The 21,850-nt window shown below is 44.4% G+C and overlaps 2 protein-coding genes across 3 annotated transcripts; one reads left to right on the top strand and one right to left on the bottom strand.

Annotated features, from left to right (window-relative positions):
• Positions 1–88: 88 nt before the first annotated feature.
• Positions 89–8,832, top strand: irf9 (interferon regulatory factor 9). 2 transcript variants are annotated; one of them, XM_071414457.1, is made up of 10 exons: positions 89–222; positions 989–1,047; positions 1,400–1,522; positions 1,658–1,838; positions 4,061–4,209; positions 4,675–4,759; positions 4,951–5,004; positions 6,428–6,823; positions 6,944–7,059; positions 7,440–8,832. In XM_071414457.1, the coding sequence occupies exons 2-10, from the start codon at positions 991–993 to the stop codon at positions 7,569–7,571; spliced, it is 1,293 nt and encodes a 430-aa protein (XP_071270558.1). In that variant the 5' UTR covers positions 89–222; positions 989–990; the 3' UTR covers positions 7,572–8,832. The 2 variants fall into 2 exon arrangements, with proteins under 2 accessions (XP_071270558.1, XP_071270559.1); XM_071414458.1 differs by lacking the exon at positions 89–222 and adding an exon at positions 741–894.
• emc9 (ER membrane protein complex subunit 9) lies at positions 8,533–21,599 on the bottom strand. The gene is made up of 6 exons (XM_071414459.1): positions 21,288–21,599; positions 14,435–14,631; positions 14,180–14,256; positions 13,966–14,035; positions 13,744–13,838; positions 8,533–9,172 (listed from the first exon to the last, which is right to left on the bottom strand). The coding sequence occupies exons 2-6, from the start codon at positions 14,627–14,629 to the stop codon at positions 8,992–8,994; spliced, it is 618 nt and encodes a 205-aa protein (XP_071270560.1). The 5' UTR covers positions 14,630–14,631; positions 21,288–21,599; the 3' UTR covers positions 8,533–8,991.
• Positions 21,600–21,850: the final 251 nt, after the last annotated feature.

Raw genomic sequence — 21,850 nt, 5'->3', positions numbered from 1 at the left:
CAAGATATGCTCTGAGAAAATATCCAATATTTGAGCGAAATGTCGCCCCCAGATGTCTAAGCAGTAACCTGCTTTATTTCTCTAAAGTCACGTGATTTCGGGGAAAAGGAGCGTCTGCCTCTGCGGGAGGCGGGCGAACTGCCTCTGGATTTCCCAGTCAAAGTACAGTACTATGCGCTCATAATCCGACCTATTGAAGAATCCGAGGAAACGCAACCTAAGGTAAATGAAACTATTCACATTCATCACACTCATTCTAAATATGTGGAAAAGTGGTATGCAAAATAGTTACACTACATTAGCAATTTGTTTATTTATTAGTTTGCTATTTTTAGATGGGGACTTCGGTAGTTGATTTGTTTATAGTATCGGCTCTAAGCATAATAGTTGCTTACATTCATAAATAAAAAATAGAAACATTGTTATTTAAGCTTTTTGAAGCTGATATAAAAAGCTGAAAGTAAAAAGAGCAAAAACGCAACTGGAAGCATAGAAATGGCGCTCATAGAACGGATCTACCGCTTCTCAGATATGCATTCAATGAGAACCTAGCCTTTACCACTGTGCCTTTAAGTAGCTATTTGTGCAATCAAACATAGCAGTCTGCCAGTGTGAATGTCCTCAGCTGAACTACACACACACACACGTCACGCATACATAATCAGTCATGTACTCACAATATTCGTTATCTTGCTAGCACTGCTCTTACTATATTATATTGAGTTTGTTTGTATCAGCCTATGTAGGCAGCAGGAGGTTGGTGGCACCTTAATTAGGGAAGACGGGCTCGTGGTAATGACTGGAGTGGTATCAAACACATGGGTTAATGCCATTCCATTAGCTCCGTTCCAGCCATTATCATGAGCCGTCCTCCCCCCAGCAGCCTCCACTGAGGTAGGCCTAATACTGTGTGTGTAGTTTGTATGACACAATTATATATTTTTTTGCCAGACTAGATGGAAATAATAAAGTTATACTGTTTTCACAGCTATGGCATCTGGGAGAATTCGCTCAACCCGCAGACTACGCTCCTGGATGGTAGACCAGGTGAGTGTTCGAGGATGATTTGTTCAATAGTTCCTTTTGAGCAAATGAATGAAACTGCAACAGCTGTTTGCAGTGGATGTGTCTGAGCTGGTACACCATAGTGACGCGTATATTTGAGTCATTTAACTGATTCTCTTATCCAGAGAAATGAGGGTCAACTGCCTTGCGGCCCATCCACTGATTTTTATTTTTATACCTAGTCGGCTCAGGGATTCGAACCAGTGACCTTTCAGTTATAGGGCCAACACTCTTAACCGCTAGGCTATCTGCCACCCCAGTTAGTGTACTGTCTGTCTGGGACATGGGTTGAGTGAGTGTTGTCCTGGTCTCACCCTCACCGTGTCTTGTGCAGGTCAGCAGTGGGAGGTACCCTGGCCTGATATGGGACGATGACGCCAAGACCATGTTTCGTATCCCCTGGAAACACGCCGGGAAACAGGACTTCCGCAGTGAAGAGGATGGTGCCATCTTCAAGGTCCTGACACTTTATCAGTACTATCCCTAGTTCGTTAAGTCGTCATTTTACAGTAGCCCCTTGTTATTTATAATCTATTAAAACATACAGTAGGCATTATTTCCTGAGCTGTGAGTCTAAATGCCTCCTCCATAGGCATGGGCAGTGTTTAAGGGGAAGTTGTCCGATGGGGGTCGTGTGGACCCTGCCTCCTGGAAGACCCGGCTGCGCTGTGCTCTCAATAAGAGCCCGGAGTTCAGAGAGGTCCCCGAGAGGTCCCAGCTAGACATCTCCGAACCATACAAAGTGTACTGCCTTGTACCAATGAATGAACAAGGTGAGAGACACACAAACACACACTGTGAGTTAGTTATGCAATGTTTATTTCTACCCCTCTTTTACGATGTTCCAGACATTATCTTTTGATCTTGTGTAGGAATCTACAGTATAACCACATCCTCATATCCACTATCTGGGAACAGACCGGGTGTACCAATGTACATTCTTTAGGTTTGAGGAAGTTACACTCGAGGTTGAGAAGATTTAGATTTTTAATACTGGCCAATGTAACCGATGTGAAATGGCTAGCTAGTTAGCGGTGGTGCGCGCTAATAGCGTTTCAATCGGTGACGTCACTCGCTTTGAGACCTTGAAGTAGTGGTTCCCCTTGCTCAGCAAGGACCGCGGCCTTTGTGGAGCGATGGGTAACGATGCTTCGTGGGTGACTGTTGTTGATGTGTGCAGAGGGTCCCTGGTTCGCGGTCGGGGCGAGGGGACGGACTAAAGTTAAACTGTTACATTGATGCTGTTGACCCGGATCACTGGTTTCTGCGGAAAAGGAGGAGGTCGAAAGGGGGGTGAGTGTAACCGATGTGAAATGGCTAGCTAGTTAGCGGTGGTGCGCGCTAATAGCGTTTCAATTGGTGATGTCACTCGCTCTCAGACCTTGAAGTAGTGGTTCCCCTTGCTCTGCAAGGGCCGTGGCTTTTGTGGAGCGATGGGTAACGATGCTTCGTGGGTGTCAGTTGTTGATGTGTGCAGAGGGTCCCTGGTCCCCGGGAACGGACTGAAGTTAAACTGTTACACCAACTCCATGACCACATGCATGCAGCACTCTACAGTCGTGGCCAAAAGTTTTGAGAATGACACAAATATAAAGTTTCACAAAGTCTGCTGCCTCAGTTTGTATGATGGCAATTTGCATATACTCCAGAATGTTATGAAGAGTGATCAGATGAATTGCAATTAATTGCAAAGTCTCTCTTTGCCATGCAAATGGACTGAATCTCCCAAAAACATTTCCACTGCATTTCAGCCCTGCCACAAAAGGACCAGCTGACATCATGTCAGTGATTCTCTCGTTAACACAGGTGTGAGTGTTGACGAGGACAAGGCTGGAGATCACTCTGTCATGCTGATTGAGTTCGAATAACAGACTGGAAGCTTCAAAAGGAGGGTGGTGGTTGAAATCATTGTTCTTCTGTCAACCATGGTTACCTGCAAGGAAACACGTGCCGTCATCGTTGCTTTGCACAAAAAGTGCTTCACAGGCAAGGATATTGCTGCCAGTAAGATTGCACCTAAATCAACCATTTATCGGATCATCAAGAACTTCAAGGAGAGCGGTTCAATTGTTGTGAAGAAGGCTTCAGGGTGCCCAAGAAAGTCCAGCAAGCGCCAGGACCATCCCCTAAAGTTGATTCAGCTGCGGGATCGGGGCACCACCAGTACAGAGCTTGCTCAGGAATGGCAGCAGGCAGGTGTGAGTGCATCTGCACGCACAGTGAGGCAAAGACTTTTGGAGGATGGCTTGGTGTCAAAAAGGGCAGCAAAGAAGCCACTTCTCTCCAGGAAAAACATCAGGGACAGACTGATATTCTGCAAAAGGTACAGGGATTGGTCTGCTGAGGACTGGGGTAAAGTCATTTTCTCTGATGAATCCCCTTTCCGATTGTTTGGGGCATCCGGAAAAAAGCTTGTCCAGAGAAGACAAGATGAGCACTACCATCAGTCCTGTGTCATGCCAACAGTAAAGCATCCGGAGACCATTCATGTGTGGGGTTGCTTCTCAGCCAAGGGAGTGGGCTCACTCACAATTTTGCCTAAGAACACAGCCATGAATAAAGAATGGTACCAACACATCCTCCGAGAGCAACTTCTCCCAACCATCCAGGAACAGTTTGGTGACGAACAATGCCTTTTCCAGCATGATGGAGCACCTTGCCATAAGTCAAAAGTGATAACTAAGTGGCTCGGGGAACAAAACATAGATATTTTGGGTCCATGGCCAGGACACTCCCCAGACCTTAATCCCATTGAGAACTTGTGGTCAATCCTCAAGAGGCGGGTGGACAAACAAAAACCCACAAACTCCAAGCATTGATTATGCAAGAATGGGCTGCCATCAGTCAGGATGTGGCACAGAAGTTAATTGACAGCGGTGCAAATTTTATCAGAGCATCAATAACTCCACATAGTTTGTAGCTATTGAGACAACTTCAAAGCAGGTTAAATTGCAGTAAACAAATTGCTAACATATGGTCCCTTTTCTCTTCACAGTGTTGGGGAATGTTAAAATAAAGGGCCGAGCCAGAGCAGGAGGGAGGAAGAGAAGGAGCAGTGATTCAGATAGCGAGGAGGAGGAGGAGGAGGAGGAGGTTGTAGTCAAACAGATGAAAGAGGAGGTCATCACCGCCCCAATCACCATGGTAGGTCTGGCATTTTAAAGACAAAAAGTTCTAGAAACATTTGGATGTATCTCTATTGCCATCTATCTCTATTACTGCATCTTGCCATCTTTATGTAATACATGTATCACTAGCCACTTTAAACAATGCCACTTTTATATGTTTACATACCCTACATTACTCATCTCATATGTATATACTGTACTCGACACCATCTACTGCATCTTGCCTATGCCGTTCTGTACCATCACTCATTCATATATCTTTATGTACATATTCTTCATCCCTTTACACTTGTGTGTATAAGGTAGTTGTTGTGAAATTGTTAGGTTAGATTACTTGTTAGTTATTTATTACTGCATTGTCGGAACTAGAAGCACAAGCATTTCGCTACACTCGCATTAACATCTGCTAACCATGTGTATGTGACAAATAAAATTGGATTTGGATTTGTTGTTTATGTCAATTTGTGTGTGTTTTTATCAGTCTGTTCAGGAGATTGAGGAAAGTGTTCTTACCATCCAACAAGACCAGTTCAATCAGCCCTTGGTCATCCTGAAGAGCGATGGGAGTAAGTCTTATGTCTTACTAACTCAATGTCATGTCTATCCTCCAAATGTCTGTCAAACACTGAATCTCTGTGGTAATTGATGTTGGATCTCTCAGCCACTGTTTCTCCACTACTGTTTCTCCACTTTTGGGAGTTCTCCAATAGCATGTGGTTGATTGACATGCTGTTGATATTCTGTTGTCTTCCTCTAGCGGTCGATGAGCTCCAGGTGAACGTCACGATTGAGACCGTCCCTCCCCCTGGAGGTAATGCTACTGATGATGCTGTGCAGAAAGGAAGTCAAATCAGCTTCTCAATCACATGGGGGCCGATTCTGACCTGAGTTAAGTGCACGTAAATGGAATGCATTTCCATTTTTATGCACTTTTCTCTCTCTAATTGTATTTTGATCTTGAACTTAAGCATGAGAATAGCATGCTATTTCTCTGGGGTGGAGATCGAATAAATGTAGGTGTGGCTACAGATATTTTTATTTTTTACCCCAATTTCGTGGCATCTAATTGTCCCATCGCTGTAACTCCCGTACGTACTCGGGAGAGGCGAAGGTCGAGAGCTGTGCGTCCTCCGAAACACAACCCAGCCAAGCCACGCTGCTTCTTGACACAATGCCCGCTTAACCCGGAAGCCAGCCGCACCAAAGTGTCGGAGGAAACACCGTACACCTGGCGACCGTGTCAGTGTGTTATTGCACCTGGCCCGCCACAGGAGAGGCGATGGGACATGGACATCCCTGCCGGCCAAACTCTCCCCTAACCCGGACGACGCTGGGCCAATTGTGCGCCGCCGCACTGGTCTCCCGGTCGCGGCCGGCTGCGACAGAACCTGGACTCGAACCAGGATCTCTAGTGGCACAGCGATGCAGTGTCTTAGACCCTGAGCCACTAAGGAGGCCTGATACGCCTTATTCTGACTTCAACTTAATTCCCTCATAATTCCACCAGCTTTAGGAGCGAGGAAACCATGAATAACATCTAGCGAACCTACTGGTGTCAAGTGGAAAAACATCTACTTTATTTTTTCAGATAGAAATAACACCATTCTTCATGTATTGTAATTTACAACTTTATAAGAGCTAGGTAAATGAGTAATCCGTTTGGACAAGAGAATTGTAAATATAAATTACACTTGTTTTAGATATACTATACTTTCCTAACCCTAAATAATCTACAATAAATAATCTACAAAATCATAGTATTTTTTTTATCTACCAATTTGTACTGAAACGGAGACGAATAAGCATATATCTAGATGGCTTTCTTTCATTGATCCCTAATATTCTGAACGTGTTCTCTCAAAATATTCTAGTGAGTCTGTCGACAAAATTCTAACTAAAAAGGTACACCGTATTTAAAGGGATGGCTTAAATAAAATGTACTGAAAACCCTATTGAATTAAAACTCCATGAAATAATCTGTTGGCCAGCAAGTGGGAGGGTTTTCAGCGGTTGAATTACATTTGTTAAGCACGCGCCCGCCTGCAAAGCCTGTTACGCACCTTCGTGAGGTAAGTCTCAATACCAACTATTGAGAAGTGCGTAGGAAAGACGTGCGTAAGAAAGGCGTAATTTCCTAAGCTGGAATCGGGCCCATACTAGATGAACTATTCCTGCTCTGTCTCTCATTCACTCTCATTCCTTCTCTCTCTCTCTGTCTGTCTCTCCCACTCCAGCACGGGACTCGTTCCATGTCTTAGTGAAATACATAGGACAGGAGGTGCTTAAACGTGAGGTCATAGGCAGCGATGTCCGAATCGCCTACCTGCCCTCATCGCCTGTCCCCCCCACCCTGATGATGGGTGGGTTCCCACGCATCCCCCTCCCAGAGTCCCCCTCCACCCTGACCTCCAGCCCTGGCATCGGGCCTCGGCTCCAGGCCCTCTCCACACTGCTGCCCTTCATGGAGAAAGGGGTGATCCTGACCTCCACGGGGGCAGGGATCTATGCTAAGCGCTACTGCCAGGGCCGGGTGTTCTGGACAGGGCCACATTCAACCACGACGGGACCCCACAAGATGAACCGTGCTGTGGAGCCCGTGCTGCTCTTTGACAGAGAGGCTTTCAAAATGGGTGAGCGACATGGGGCTGTTCACTCTCTCTTGGTTTTTTGTTGATAACCCACTTCTTTGTTGGCCCCTTATTGGATATTTCAGCAGTCAGTGTGTATTTACTGACTGCGTGTTTCCTTAGAGCTGGACCACTTCCGCAGTTACGGGGGAGACCCTCCTCAGTGTGTTATCACCTTGTGTTTCGGAGAGGAGTTCAGTGCCACAGAAGACCCATCCAGCAAACTCATCATCACACAGGTACAGCTGAGAAAGCTTTTCCTCACTTACTCATAAATAACTGTAACACCTGTTCAAATGTAAACAAAAGGTGAAGTAAATGCATACCTTAGAACAGGGTTTCCCAACTGGCGGCCCCCCAAATTTTCTGTTGGACATAAAACACTGTAAAAACACCAGCAAATCAGCTCCAAGTGATTTTAATTTGGGAAATCTGTTCCCAAAGTATTCCCACACATAATAAAGAGATATGTGATCGTATACAAATGTAAGCAAGGTTTGAAATTATTGGATCTAGTTGATGATCCCTGCCTTAAACTAAGGTTTATGTAAGTACAGGATAACTACACGTTTCACTGTGAATTAAAGAGGGACTGATCCACGCACCCCCTCTTCTCCAGATAACCCTACCCTGGGCTCAGCAGCAGGTCAAAGAAGCTGAAGACTTCCGGGAGTCAATGACCTACCTCCGCGACATAGCCAGCCAATCAGGAGATGTCACCATCAACCTGGTACCAGTGCCTTACCCCTGAGCATCTGATCACAGGACATCTCGTATAAATTATGAAGATTTTTTTTTTGAAGCACTATCTGATCTGATACCAAGGGCTCAATTCAATCCGTGTCGCGGAAATTCAGCGCTATAGCGCAATTTAAAGGCAATGTTCCCGCGTTCGTGGAGACTGCATTCACGGTAAACGCTGCATAAGTCGGCTCAGTCGGAAATTAGTTTTACATTTCAATCGCACTGAACATCCATGATACGGATTTAACGGAGTCCCAAGCCTTCTCAGACATGAACCACTAGACTGAATAGCACTACATGGAATGGAGACATCACTTTGGTTTAGCCTTCAGGATTGCACTTTACCAACCCAATCACCTGGTGTTATACTATTGGTCCAAATAATATCCAACTCACTTTGGCTGTGTTTTTACATAGGCAGCCCAATTCTGATCTTTTTCTACTGACCAATCAGATCAGCTTTGAAAAAGATCTGATGTGAAAAGAGATGATGTGATTGGTCAAAAGACCAATTAGTGGAAAAACATATCACAATTGGGCCTTTTTATAGGGAGTCAGAGACTTTTACTCCTTATTGCTGTCTTTATGAATGCTGACTGTGGAACTGCTTCAGATACCTTTCGGGGTCCTCCTCATGTTGGTTACATAGTCTGTGATAGCGTAACTGTTGACAAAGCTGTTGTAAGTAGTGTATGAGATTCTCCCAAAACAGGCTCGTAAGCCATAGTAGGCCAAAGTTCAGTTATTTGATCATCACCATGTCAACTGTTCGAGGCAGGAAACCAACTTGTCTGTCTGCGGTTTTGGTTTCTGAAAGTGGTAATGCTTGTTCAGCACATTTATATTGAGAAAAAACATATTCGTATACTTTATCTCTTCGTCATATAGAAATGAATCCGGGGGGGGGGGGCTCCTTTCTCTTATGAACCGATGTTTATATGAACACAATATCACATGAATACTTTAAATAGTTTGTAGATGTAGTTTAATGAGTTGATAAGCTTACACACTCTGAAAGCAGTGGGTCAGGATGTACATAATGTTGTGATGCCATTGGCAGCCATTGAACTATGAGCACAGCTTTGTTAATGGTTGTAAGTGGGTTAACAACATGGCTGCTGGGTTTGACACAAGGCACACTCTGGACTGAGAACGTTGTTAGGTGGAAGACTGCACAGATCTGTCAATATTTCAGTTATTTATGCATGTTTTGTGTTGTCAGTGTTCTGCCTGACCGTATTAAAAATCTATTTCATATTTTGAAATTATCATGGATGATGTGCTTATTTGGCTGATGGTAATAATAAAAATAAGATTCTTAACTAAATATGTGTAGTTTCAGCAGGTTTAAGACATACTGTATATAATTCCAACTTTATTTACATTTTAAAGATGTAACTCAAAAGTTAGTTATCTACAAGCTTATTTCAAACATTACCATTGGCTGGTGAGGCAAGCTCTGCTATTTTGGCATTCAGTTTCTGATTTGTCCAGTCCCTAGTGATGTCGTCCAAATGGCTGTCAAAATCAACTAATAACGAGTGATCTCCAGAGTCCAGCAGCTGACTGGCTATGTCCCGAGTCTCCTCCCACTGCTGCAGCATTATCCTGGGTGGGAAAAAAATGTATCTTTAATTCATGTATACTTCAAACACATTTATATTTTTCTAATCAAATAATTGTATTTGTCACATGCTTCGTAAACAATAGGTGTAGACTAACAGTGAATAAATAGACGATAAGTAACGATAACTTGACTATATACACATTGTACCGAGTCGATTTCCCCGGGGTACGAATTAACTGAGGTAGATATGTGTATATATAGGTAGGGATAAAGTGACTAGGCAACAGGATAGATAATAAACAGTAAAAGCAGGGTATGTGATGAATCGAGACAAAAAGGGTCAATGCCGATAGTTAAATAGTTAACCAATAGCTACCCGGGCCGCCCCCAGGTGGTGAGGGTAGGTAACAACATCTCCACCCCGCTGATCCTCAACACTGGGGCCCCACAAGGGTGCGTTCTGAGCCCTCTCCTGTACTCCCTCTATCATGCCTCCAACTCAATCATCAAGTTTGCGGACGACACTACAGTGGTAGGCTTGATTACCAACAACGACGAGACGGCCTACAGGGAGGAGGTGAGGGCCCTCGGAGTGTGGTGTCAGGAAAATAACCTCACACTCAACGTCAACAAAACAAAGGAGATGATTGTGGACTTCAGGAAAAAGCAGAGGGAGCACCCCCCTATCCACATCGACGGAACAGTAGTGGAGAGGGTAGTAAGTTTTAAGTTTCTCGGTGTACACATCACGGACAAACTGAATTGGTCCACCCACACAGACAGCGTTGTGAAGAAGGCGCAGCAGCGCCTCTTCAACCTCAGGAGGCTGAAGAAATTCGGCTTGTCACCAAAAGCACTCACAAACTTCTAAAGATGCACAATCGAGAGTATCCTGTCGGGCTGTATCACCGCCTGGTACGGCAACTGCTCCGCCCACAACCGTAAGGCTCTCCAGAGGGTAGTGAGGTCTGCACAACGCATCACCGGGGGCAAACTACCTACCCTCCAGGACACCTACACCACCCGATGTCACAGGAAGGCCATAAAGATCATCAAGGACAACAACCACCCGAGCCACTGCCTGTTCACCCCGCTATCATCCAGAAGGCGAGGTTAGTACAGGTGCATCAAAGCAGGGACCGAAAGACTGAAAAACAGCTTCTATCTCAAGGCCATCAGACTGTTAAACAGCCACCACTAACATTTAGTGGCCGCTGCCAACATACTGACTCAATTCCAGCCACTTAAATAATGGGAATTGATGGAAATTTATGTAAAAATGTATCACTAGCTACTTTAAACAATGCCACTTAATATAATGTTTACATACCCTACATTACTCATCTCATATGTATATACTGTACTCTATATCATCTACTGCATCTTGCCACCTTTATGTAATACATGTATCACTAGCCACTTTAAACTATGCCACTTTGTTTATATACCCTACATTACTCATCTCATATGTGTATACTGTACTGTATACCATCTACTGCATCTTGCCTATGCCGTTCTGTACCATCACTCATTCATATATCTTTATGTACATATTCTTTATCCCTTTACACTTGTGTGTATAAGGTAGTAGTTGTGGAATTGTTAGGTTAGATTACTCGTTGGTTATTACTGCATTGTCGGAACTAGAAGCACAAGCATTTCGCTACACTCGCATTAACATCTGCTAACCATGTGTATGTCTAACCATGTGTATGTGACAAATAAATTTGATTTGATTATTTAGCAGTCTTATGGCTTGGGGGTAGAAGTTGTTCCGGGTCCTGTTGGTTCCAGACTTGGTGCATCGGTACCGGTTGCCGTGTGGTAGCAGAGAGAACAGTCTATGACTTGGATGGCTGGAGTCTTTGACAATTTTTAGGGCCTTCCTCTGACACCACCTGATATAGAGTTCCTGGATGGCAGGGAGCTCGGCCCCAGTGATATACTGGGCCATGCGCACTACCCTCTGTAGAGCCTTGTGGTTGGATGCCAAGCAGTTGCCATAAACAAGTGGTGGTGCAGCCAGCCAGTCAAGATGCTCTCAATGGTGCAGCTGTAGAACCTTTTGCACATATTTTCATCCTCCTGAGGGGGAAGAGGCGACTGTGTTGGTGTGTGTGGACCATGATAATTCCTTAGTGATGTGGACACCGAGGAACTTGAAGGCCTACCACCGTCGTGTCCTCTGCAAACTTATTGATGGTGTTGGAGTCATTCGCGGCCACGCAGACCAAGCACGCTCCCCTGTGGCAGATGTGTTGTTACCTACCCTCACTACCTGAGGGTGTCCCCGTTAGGAAGTCCAGGATCCAGGTGCAGAGGGAGGTGTTTAATCCCAGGGTCCTTAGTTTAGTGATGAGCTTTGAGGGCACTTTAGTGTTGAACGCTGAGCTGTAGTCAATGAACAGCATTCTCACATAGGTGTTTCTCTAGTCCAGGTGGGAAAGGGCAGTGTGGGGCGCAATAGAGATTGCGTCATTTGTGGATCTGTTGGGGCGGTATGTGAATTGGAGTGGGTCCAGGGTGTCTGGGATGATGGTGTTGATGTGAGCCATGACCCGCTTTTCAAAGCATTTCATCTCTACAGATGGGAGTGCAACGAGGCGATAGTCACTTTTGGGTTACTTTTTGATAAAATAATGTATATGTTGAAAGATAATGATAAAATAATTCCACTTTGAAACCTTATAATTGTATGAAATTGATTAGAATCATAAAATTATAATCTGATGATGAGTGTAGTTTTAGTCAGAATTAGATTAAACAATGTATCTGTATAGTGGAAAAACACAGACTGTCTGAGCAAGGCGTAGTTTAGGATTTGAACTTGTATGTGTGCCGACGAAAAAAAACAAGAACAATTAAACTGTGTTTGGACCAACCTGGCTAGGCCTCTGAGAAACATGACAGCATAGGGAGTACTTCTCAAGGTTCCCCTAATCTCGGGGGAATGGAACTGTCGGCTGGGTAGTGATACACAGTGGTGAGAACTATGGAGAAGGATAAAACTCACCTACTGTTTGTGTGTATGTATGTGCGTAGGATATCTACTGTTTGTGTGGAAGTATGTGCGCAGCTATAAAATGTACGTCTTTGTATAATGGACTTCACAGCGTTCTTGTGAATAAACTGTACTATCTTTTTGCATAAGCTGAGTCTTTGACTAATTATTATTAAACCCATGGTCTTACAGATCTCGGGGATTGGTCAGAGCAATTGATTGTCAGTTATTATCATTGGGATTGAAAATTCTCGTGACACTTTTGCATTCTTGGGCACAGGGATTATGGTGGTCTGCTTGAAACATGTAAGTATTACAGACTGGGTAGGGAGATGTTGAAAATGTCAGTGAAGACACTTGCCAGCTGGTCAGCACATGCTCTGAGGACGCGTCCTGGTAATTCATCTTCTCCTGCGGCCTTGTGAATGTTAACTTGTTTAAAGTTCTTTCTCACATCGGCTACGGAGAGCATGATCACACAGTCGTCCCGAACAGCTGGTGCTCTCATGCATGGTCCAGAGTTACTAGCCTCGAAGCGAGCATAGAAAGTATTTAGCTCATCTGGTAGGCTCATGACACTGGACTGGGCTGGGTTTCTCTTTGTAATCCATGATAGTTTGCAAGCCCTGCCACATCTGACGAGCATTAGAGCCGGTGTAGTAGGATTCGATCTTGGTCCTGTATTGACGCTTTGCCTGTTTGATGGTTCCTCAGAGGACGTAGCAGGATTTCTTATAAACGTCCGGATTAGTCTCCCGCACCTTGAAAGCGGCAGCTCTAGCCTTTAGCTCAGTGCGGATATTGCCTGTAATCCATGGCTTCTGGTTGGGATATGTACGTAAGGTAATTGTGGGGACGACATCGTTGATGCACTTATTAATGAAGCCGGTGACTGATCTGGTGAACTCCTCAGTGCCTTCGGATGAATCCCGGAACAGTCTGTAATTGAACATCCGCTTCTTTGGACCACTTCCATATTGAGCAAGTCACTGGTGCTTCCTGTTTGAGTTTTTGCTTGTAAGCAAGAATCAGGAGGATAGAGTTATAGTCAGATATGCCAAATGGAGGACGAGGGAGAGCTAAGTATGCATCTCTGTGTGTGGAGTAAAGGTGATCTAGAGGTGTTCCCCCTCTAGTTGCACAGGTGACATGCTGGTAGAAATGAGGTAAAACCGATTTAAGTTTTCCTGCATCAAAGTCACCAGCCACTTGGAGCACCACCTCTGGGTGAGCATTTTCTTATTTACTTCTGGCCCTTTACAGCTCGTTGAGTGCGGTCTTAGTGCCAGCATTGGTTTTGTGGTGCTAAATAGATGGCTACGAATAATATAGATAAACTCTCTTGGTAAAATGTATGGTCTACAGCTTATCATGAGGTATTCTAACTCAAGCAAACAGACTTCCTTAATATTAGAGATTGCGCACCGGCTGTTGTTAACAAAGAAACACACACCCTCTCCCCTGAGCTTTCTCTTCAACACAATGTAGTCCTACACAGCTGCTACAGCCACAGCTACTGTGAATGTACTTGATAGAGGTGTGCTATCAACAGAAAAGCAAATGGTAATTAACTATCTTGAAAGAAGGATAGCAGAGATGTCCAGATCTTACGTGTGTTTGTCTTTGAGGGTCCAGCGGGTATCTTTTCGCTCATACATCACGATGGGAGGCACCCTGTAGTCAGGAGACATCTTTCCACCATCAATCTGACAAGCCACACAGGTCACAGTTAGAGAGAAGGGGATGCAGACACACATCAGAAAGATTTACCAAAAAGCTGCTGCATTGTGGGCTTGGACACACACACACAATAACACCACAGTGGATGCCTACCATTAACAAAACTGCATTGTTACACTGCTCGGCGATCTTGTCTGCAATCTTCAACGCGCATGGCGTAGGGCTGCCCAGCGAAGGGGAGAGAGAAGGAGCGGTTATTGTTTAACGCATGTGATAAGCAGGCTTACAGGCCGCTGAAACCACATGATAGAGAAATTAACATCCACAGAGTCAATGGTGAAGCTGAACCACAGTGGGACACACACACCTGCTGTCTGACACACAGGCATTGGCTTGGTAGTATCCTACAATCCTCTGCTGTGTCTGTGCACACCATACATCCACCTGAAGCAAAGAAGGTATGATACATTACAGCACATAAATACATGACAAGCCAAAAGACTGAACCACAATGTACATGCACCACTGCCAGGTAAGAACGAGTAGTTAGGCTACTTGTGTTTGATCATTTCTGACATACTGTATGTTGGACAGCAAAGACCACAGGTTATTAGGTGGTTACCTGTGTGAGAGCCAGCTGGGTGATGGGAGCCAATGGTAGGTGAGTGTGAAGCAAGGGAACGCAGTCTGTCACACACACAGCGCCACCTGCTGGGCTGGATGACAACAGCAGCCCATTGACACTGCACCGTGGAAACAGACAGGCGTGCAGGTACATCTTCACATAGGCGAGACAGGACAACTCAACCTCCCCCATGACTGTAGACAGAAAAGGGTACACAGATCTGAGAACATGCAGCAAAACACCTGGCCAAAAACACTAGTCAGGGCTTGATTTGAGCAACTTGATGACAGAAGATGTAATGACATGAATGCTGACAGACTAAAAAATAAGGTTTAGTAATAAATCTTTGCATTGCAAACTCACTGGATGACACAATAAGAACCCTTTTCAACTGCACTAATACATCCAACCAATATTGTTAGAGCCAGGGAGGGATGCCCAAGCAGTTAGATCAAAAGACACACAGCAAACCATTGTTTTGGACATTGATTGACTGCTCTAGCTAGCTAGCTTGTAGCCCCCTTGTTAGAAGAAAGTAGAAATGATACGCCGGCTCAAAGACAGCAGGAGAAATGGAAGTGAGTGAGGGTGAAGTATCAGAGGGGGTAGGTGTGGTGAAGTTCTCGGGGCCCGGAGGCTTGCACCGAGGGTCAGGATAAAGATGAGTCTGTGACAGTAGGAGTGACATTTTTTTTTTTTTTTTGTGGAGCTTTTGGCTGATCCATTTGTGGTTTCAGAGAGGGTGAAAACAGTTGGGTGCTGTGGAATCGGTGAGGGTAATCAGAAGTGGTCTGGTGATAACTGTTTGTGTTTCTGCTGGTCGGAGGGAGCAGGAGCTCCGCGTTAAATGAATGGGGACAAGAGATGTGAATTGTTTTGCTCCCAAGAAAAGGGTGCCAGTGAAAGGAGTGATTACTGGGTAGCGGTAAATGTTAAAGTTGACCAACTGAAGGGGAAGATTCCCTTGTTCTTTTGAGTTTTGATGTTGAGTCTTTGCCGACAAAGTGATTAGGATATGTAAGTTATCCTATACAAGCTTTTGTGCCGAAATACATTACGTTGTTATAGGTGTCAAGCTTATGGGCTTTTAGCAGCAGCGTGTAGGAGGGAGGTTCCTAGGAAGTGAGAAGTGTACAGAAGGGCATGAGACAAAGGAATGTGTAGCATTGGGGAAAGTAGTGGTCTGTGTTAATTGTATAATTGTAGGGGTGCCCATAGGGCTGGGAATCAGAAGTGTCCAGTGCGAGAGGCAGGTTGAGGTTCTGGTGACAGCTACAGAGGTATTTGGGTGTACGAGACTTGACATCAGAAGACTTACAGGGTAAGTGGTGGTATCCCGTCCTTTCAGGCTGTTGGCCTGAGGTAGGACTAGATAGATTTAAATAGTTGAGTAATGGTGGTGGGTTTTTAGTGAGTGCAGGGTTAGATGGTAGGGTATTTGTTGATTTTTTCCCCCTCCAAACAAAGTATAAGAGAGTTATACTCCAGTCTAGTAGGTGGCAGTAATGCAACATTTATTGGATGCCAACCGCCGTTATACGTCATCGAAGAAGTACCACCACAGAGTAGTGATGGGCATTCCGGCTCTTTTCAGTTAGCCGGCTCGTTCGGCTCAGCTCACCGAAAAGAGCCGGCTCTTTTGGCTCCCAAACGGCTCTTTGAAAAAATATATAAACAAAGTGCATATAAGTGTAACAACTCAAAACTAACACAATCTGAATAACATAATAATAGAATATTGTACCATATCAAAGAAAAATAAATATCAATGTGCAAAACTGCAGCATCCCACTTAAAACATTAAACTGGTCTCTCTCTCTTCTTTATTGCCATGTTATAACCAGCAGCACACAGCAATGCTGACCATATTTTGCTTTTATGAGAGATTTGCATTCAGAAATGCAAGCTGCCTCACTTTCGGGGGGCTGATGCGGTTTCTTCTCTCAGTAATTATTTGTCCCGTTTTTGAGAAGACCCTCTCAGAGGTACTGGATGTGGCTACTATGCAGTCTCCCTGTCATGACTTTAGTAAGCCGTGGGTAGACAGAGACCTTGTTCTTCCACCTGCTCAGAGGATCTGCAGATCTTTGGAGGCGGGGCTCCTCCAAATAGGATCGGACCTCCATTATGGCATCTGCTGAGGGATTCCTTCATGCTGCATCCCCAGTTGCTCTCTCGTCGAACAGCATCCAAACAGCAGACGTTTGTGGCACTACTGCTGGTGCTTCTGCTCCATCTGATCCCTCTTCTTCCTGTTGCCCTGGTGCCTGAGCCAGCTGACTGCTGGGGCTGTCCCTCCCTGCTGCTGAGGTTATTCTTTAAAGAGCCTCATCAATCGCTCTGGCATCACTGAAGGCTAACTTAAACCTGGGGTCAAGTGCAGCGGTTTCTGTCCATCAACTCTGTCACATGTCCTGTGGTTACATTTTCTTCTCTCTGGCGGCTGGCTGTGAATCGCTGCAGACCCTTACACAGGAGTATCATTTTTGAGGCTGTCACATAGCTGAAAAGAGAGAACAGTAACTTATTAGTTCAGGTTCATGTTTTGTCTACTGATACTACATTCTCATCTACTGCTCATATACAGTGGGGAGAACAAGTATTTGATACACTGCCGATTTTGCAGGTTTTCCTACTTACAAAGCATGTAGAGGTCTGTCATTTTTATCATAGGTACACTTCAACTGTGAGAGACGGAATCTAAAACAAAAATCCAGAAAATCACATTGTATGATTTTTAAGTAATTAATTTGCATTTTATTGCATGACATAAGTATTTGATCACCTACCAACCAGTAAGAATTCCGGCTCTCACAGACCTGTTAGTTTTTCTTTAAGAAGCCCTCCTGTTCTCCACTCATTACCTGTATTAACTGCACCTGTTTGAACTCGTTACCTGTATAAAAGACACCTGTCCACACACTCAATCAAACAGACTCCAACCTCTCCACAATGGCCAAGACCAGAGAGCTGTGTAAGGACATCAGGGATAAATTGTAGACCTGTACAAGGCTGGGATGGGCTACAGGACAATAGCCAAGCAGCTTGGTGAGAAGGCAACAACTGTTGGCACAATTATTAGAAAATGGAAGAAGTTCAAGATGACGGTCAATCACCCTCGGTCTGGGGCTCCATGCAAGATCTCACCTCGTGGGGCATCAATGATCATGAGGAATGTGAGGGATCAGCCCAGAACTACACGGCAGGACCTGGTCAATGACCTGAAGAGAGCTGGGACCACAGTCTCAAAGAAAACCATTAGTAACACACTACGCCGTCATGGATTAAAATCCTGCAGCGCACGCAAGGTCCCCCTGCTCAAGCCAGCGCATGTCCAGGCCCGTCTGAAGTTTGCCAATGACCATCTGGATGATCCAGAGGAGGAATGGGAGAAGGTCATGTGGTCTGATGAGACAAAAATAGAGCTTTTTGCTCTAAACTCCACTCGCCGTGTTTGGAGGAATAGAAGGATGAGTACAACCCCAAGAACACCATCCCAACCGTGAAGCATGGAGGTGGAAACATCATTCTTTGGGGATGCTTTTCTGCAAAGGGGACAGGACGACTGCACCGTATTGAGGGGAGGATGGATGGGGCCATGTATCGCGAGATCTTGACCAACAACCTCCTTCCCTCAGTAAGAGCATTGAAGATGGGTCGTGGCTGGGTCTTCCAGCATGACAACGACCCGAAACACACAGCCAGGGCAACTAAGGAGTGGCTCCGTAAGAAGCATCTCAAGGTCCTGGAGTGGCCTAGCCAGTCTCCAGACCTGAACCCAATAGAAAATCTTTGGAGGGAGCCGAAAGTCCGTATTGCCCAGCGACAGCCCCGAAACCTGAAGGATCTGGAGAAGGTCTGTATGGAGGAGTGGGCCAAAATCCCTGCTGCAGTGTGTGCAAACCTGGTCAAGAACTACAGGAAACGTATGATCTCTGTAATTGCAAACTAAGGTTTCTGTACCAAATATTCAGTTCTGCTTTTCTGATGTATCAAATACTTATGTCATGCAATAAAATGCAAATTAATTACTTAAAAATCATACAATGTGATTTTCTGGATTTTTGTTTTAGATTCCGTCTCTCACAGTTGAAGTGTACCTATGATAAAAATTACAGACCTCTACATGCTTTGTAAGTAGGAAAACCTGCAAAATTGTCAGTGTATCAAATACTTGTTCTCCCCACTGTACATATATAATACTGGATTAAATAATGATGTAGTAATAACTGCATACTGTACCTCTCTCCACTGATCTCCACAGTGACCTGCTCAAAGGGTTCCAGGACTCTGCACACCTCCACCACCTCCCATTCCTCTTGGGTCTGAGCATCAACAGGTGCATTGACAATGGCCAGGGTAGAGATGACATCCTTTGACTCCAGAAACCGCTTCAACATATAAAATGTTGAATTCCACCTTGTAGAGCAGTCTTGTTTAGGCCTCAGCTCAGGCATCCCCATCTGGGCAGCTACTGTGCTCCTGTGATAGTATTCCACAGCTGCTTTCACTTTGTCCACAGTGGGCTAAATCACCTTTAGAGCATCTCTTACAATCAGGTGTATTGTGTGGGTAAGACATGGATGATGGGTCCATTTAAACATTTTCATGGCTTTGGTTATGTTTCATGGCTTTGGCTGCATTGTCGTTATTAGCTACATTGTCGCTAACACAACAGACCACTTTTCCATCTACTTGGCATTCTCTGGCCACTCTCAACAGTTCCTCTGCTAAGTTCTCTGAAGTGTGTCTGTCACTGAACTCAAAGCAGTCCAGAAGACAGCTAGACATTGAAAAATCTTCAATGAAGTGACATGTAACCGACATGTAAGAAGTGGTTACCCTTGATGTCCAGCAGTCAGTGGTAAGGCAAACTGCAGTAGCTTTTTGGACTCTTTCCTGCACTGAAGCCTGTGTGCTCTCGTACAGTTGTGGAATACGTGATTTTTAAAGAGTTTTCCTGCTTTGAATTGTGTACATTGGATTTAGGCTATTGCTATAATTTCTAAAACCTCTGTCCTCCACCATCGTAAATTCCTGGAAATCGTTGGCAATCATTTTTGCCAATGCAATATCAATTTGGCCTTGTTTTGCTACAGACATAGACGTTTGGCATAAACTGGCCCATAGAAGACTGCGATGCTGTGGGTCGCAGAGCAGGCCAACTTGACTGAGTGGATACATCTCCACGTGTGGAGGTGCTGGCTCCACCACTATCACCAGCAGGCCCGCTAGTTTCTCGAAGCTCCGCTACAGATAGCTTCACAGTTCGCATATGCCGGTGTAGGTTGTATGTAGAACCGGCTTTATATGAGATTTTGTTTTGGCAAATTCTACACTAACATTGTCTACATTATTAAAACGCATCCAAATGCTACTGGTGTTTCCGACTCATTTTTTCAGCTGTTTCGCAGCTGTCCTTCCTCTCTCTCCTCGGCTGCTAAGTGTGTGACTGTGAGTGAGTTGGCTCAGCCCTCCCTCACGCATCTTTGGATCATTGGTTGACACTGCGTGTCTGATTGACAGGAACAACAGGTGAGGCTGTTAGTCTGAGCAGACAGTCAGAACGAATGTGTGTGCGCTTGAGCATTTAGGCCTATATTATTTTATTCATTTTTTCGTTCTTTTAATTAGTTAATTCTATTAATTTTAATCTTTTGATTATTCATATCTTAATTTTGTATTTATTTTTAGAAATAGATTCGGCTCTAACTCGTTCGCGAACGACCCAGTGATGCCAATTTAGCAACTTTTCAGACTACCCTGGCAACTTTTTTTTCAAACAGCACCTAGCAACAAATTTAGCTACTTTAAAAAATGTATTTGGAACTTTTAGCAACTTTTGAAAAGTGACTCAAACGCTAAAATGCACGCATTTTCCCTCTAAATGACACAAAAACGATTTTCTCTGTCACACACTCAGTCACAACACATGTGCCTGGCTGCAAAAGTGCATTGTGAGTGACGTCAGCAGCATGCGCTCAGCTCGTGCACAGGCAGCAGCAATTTCAGCAAATTGCAAATCATTGTTGGCTGACGGCAGCAGCATTCAGTCGACGAGCCAAACCCAATGAATATAGTTGGTCACGAATGTTTGATCTTGAACAGAACTTACAACATCAATTAACATTTCTCAATCAAAATTGTACAGCCAGAAGTACAGAAAGGAGTGGGAGTCTGTACCTGAACAAATGTCAAATCATATTTTTTCCCGGGATAGCCAGTCAATTTGAGTAACGTAATTTAGCAACAAATCAACCTGGCTCTAGCAATTTACCCTGAAAATTAGTTGGAAACACTGCTACCAACCCAGAGGGGCAAGGTCGCGAGGCTGAACAGACCGGGCATGGGTTTGAGAAGTGAAAAATGATTCCTTAGTTGTTAAATTTCTCGAAATCTGAACGCACAATCTAGATTCGAACCAATGTATTAAATAGTTGAACATGTTATTACTCCAACCTCGTGAAAGTGACAAACTGACACGTTTTAATTTGGTAAAAAACGACTTAATATCGGAATGGCTTTGATTCGACGGCCTGCACATGCACGCATGAGCTTAACTAGCCAACGTCGCCATGACATCGCCCACAAGTGTGATCGGGGATTTCTATTGGAGAAGCAGTTTTAGCCTATCTTCATACTCTTCGGTTTCAGCCGGTCTTTGCTAGTACTCAGCAAGCTAGCTTGCCAACGTCAATGGTCAAAAGGCCTGCCTACGTAGCTAGTTATGGCCAATAGTTCAAATAGATCTGGGAAAGTATATACTAGCTAACGTTATATAGATATTGAAAAAAACATATGATAGCTAGCTAGTATAGCTAACAGTTGGCTATCCTAGCTAGCAACTTACCGTCAAAGGATATTATTTCTTGGGATGAGATTTCAGAAGACCAGTAAAGCAAGCGTCCGGATACAAACTCAACTGTCTAATATTGCATATTAATAAAGATAACAAAATATTGAATACATGGATAATTTACAAACATGTGCAGTGTGGAGCAGAAGCTGCATCGATTGAGCAAATTTCCTGTTTAGTGCCCGCCCACCTACAGCACATCTGCATTTGGGATTGGTTACAATAGTGACTGTCAAAGTCTACTGGCGTCTCTATTATGCCAATCATTTGTTACTAGACCCCATTCGTTCAAGCAGTGAGGCGTCTCCTCCTGGTGGACATTGTTTGACATACCTTGTAACCCCATAATGCATTTTTACATGGTTTTTGAAAAATGTACAAAATAGTCAAATGTAGTACAGCCTGCTCCCACATCTGTTTGTGCCGTCTTGTGAACTCATATAATAGGTGACATTGTCATAAACATTTTCAGAGCATACGATAAGAGCTCATTTTTTTTGTATAAGTACTTTCAGCTTCCCACACTGATGTGGTGCACAGACAAGGCATGAGCAAAC

This window comes from Salvelinus alpinus, chromosome 8, assembly GCF_045679555.1.
Source record: "Salvelinus alpinus chromosome 8, SLU_Salpinus.1, whole genome shotgun sequence".
NCBI lineage: Eukaryota > Metazoa > Chordata > Actinopteri > Salmoniformes > Salmonidae > Salvelinus > Salvelinus alpinus.
The sequence above is the reverse complement of the archived record's forward strand: the minus strand, read 5'-3'. Positions and strand labels throughout refer to the sequence as shown.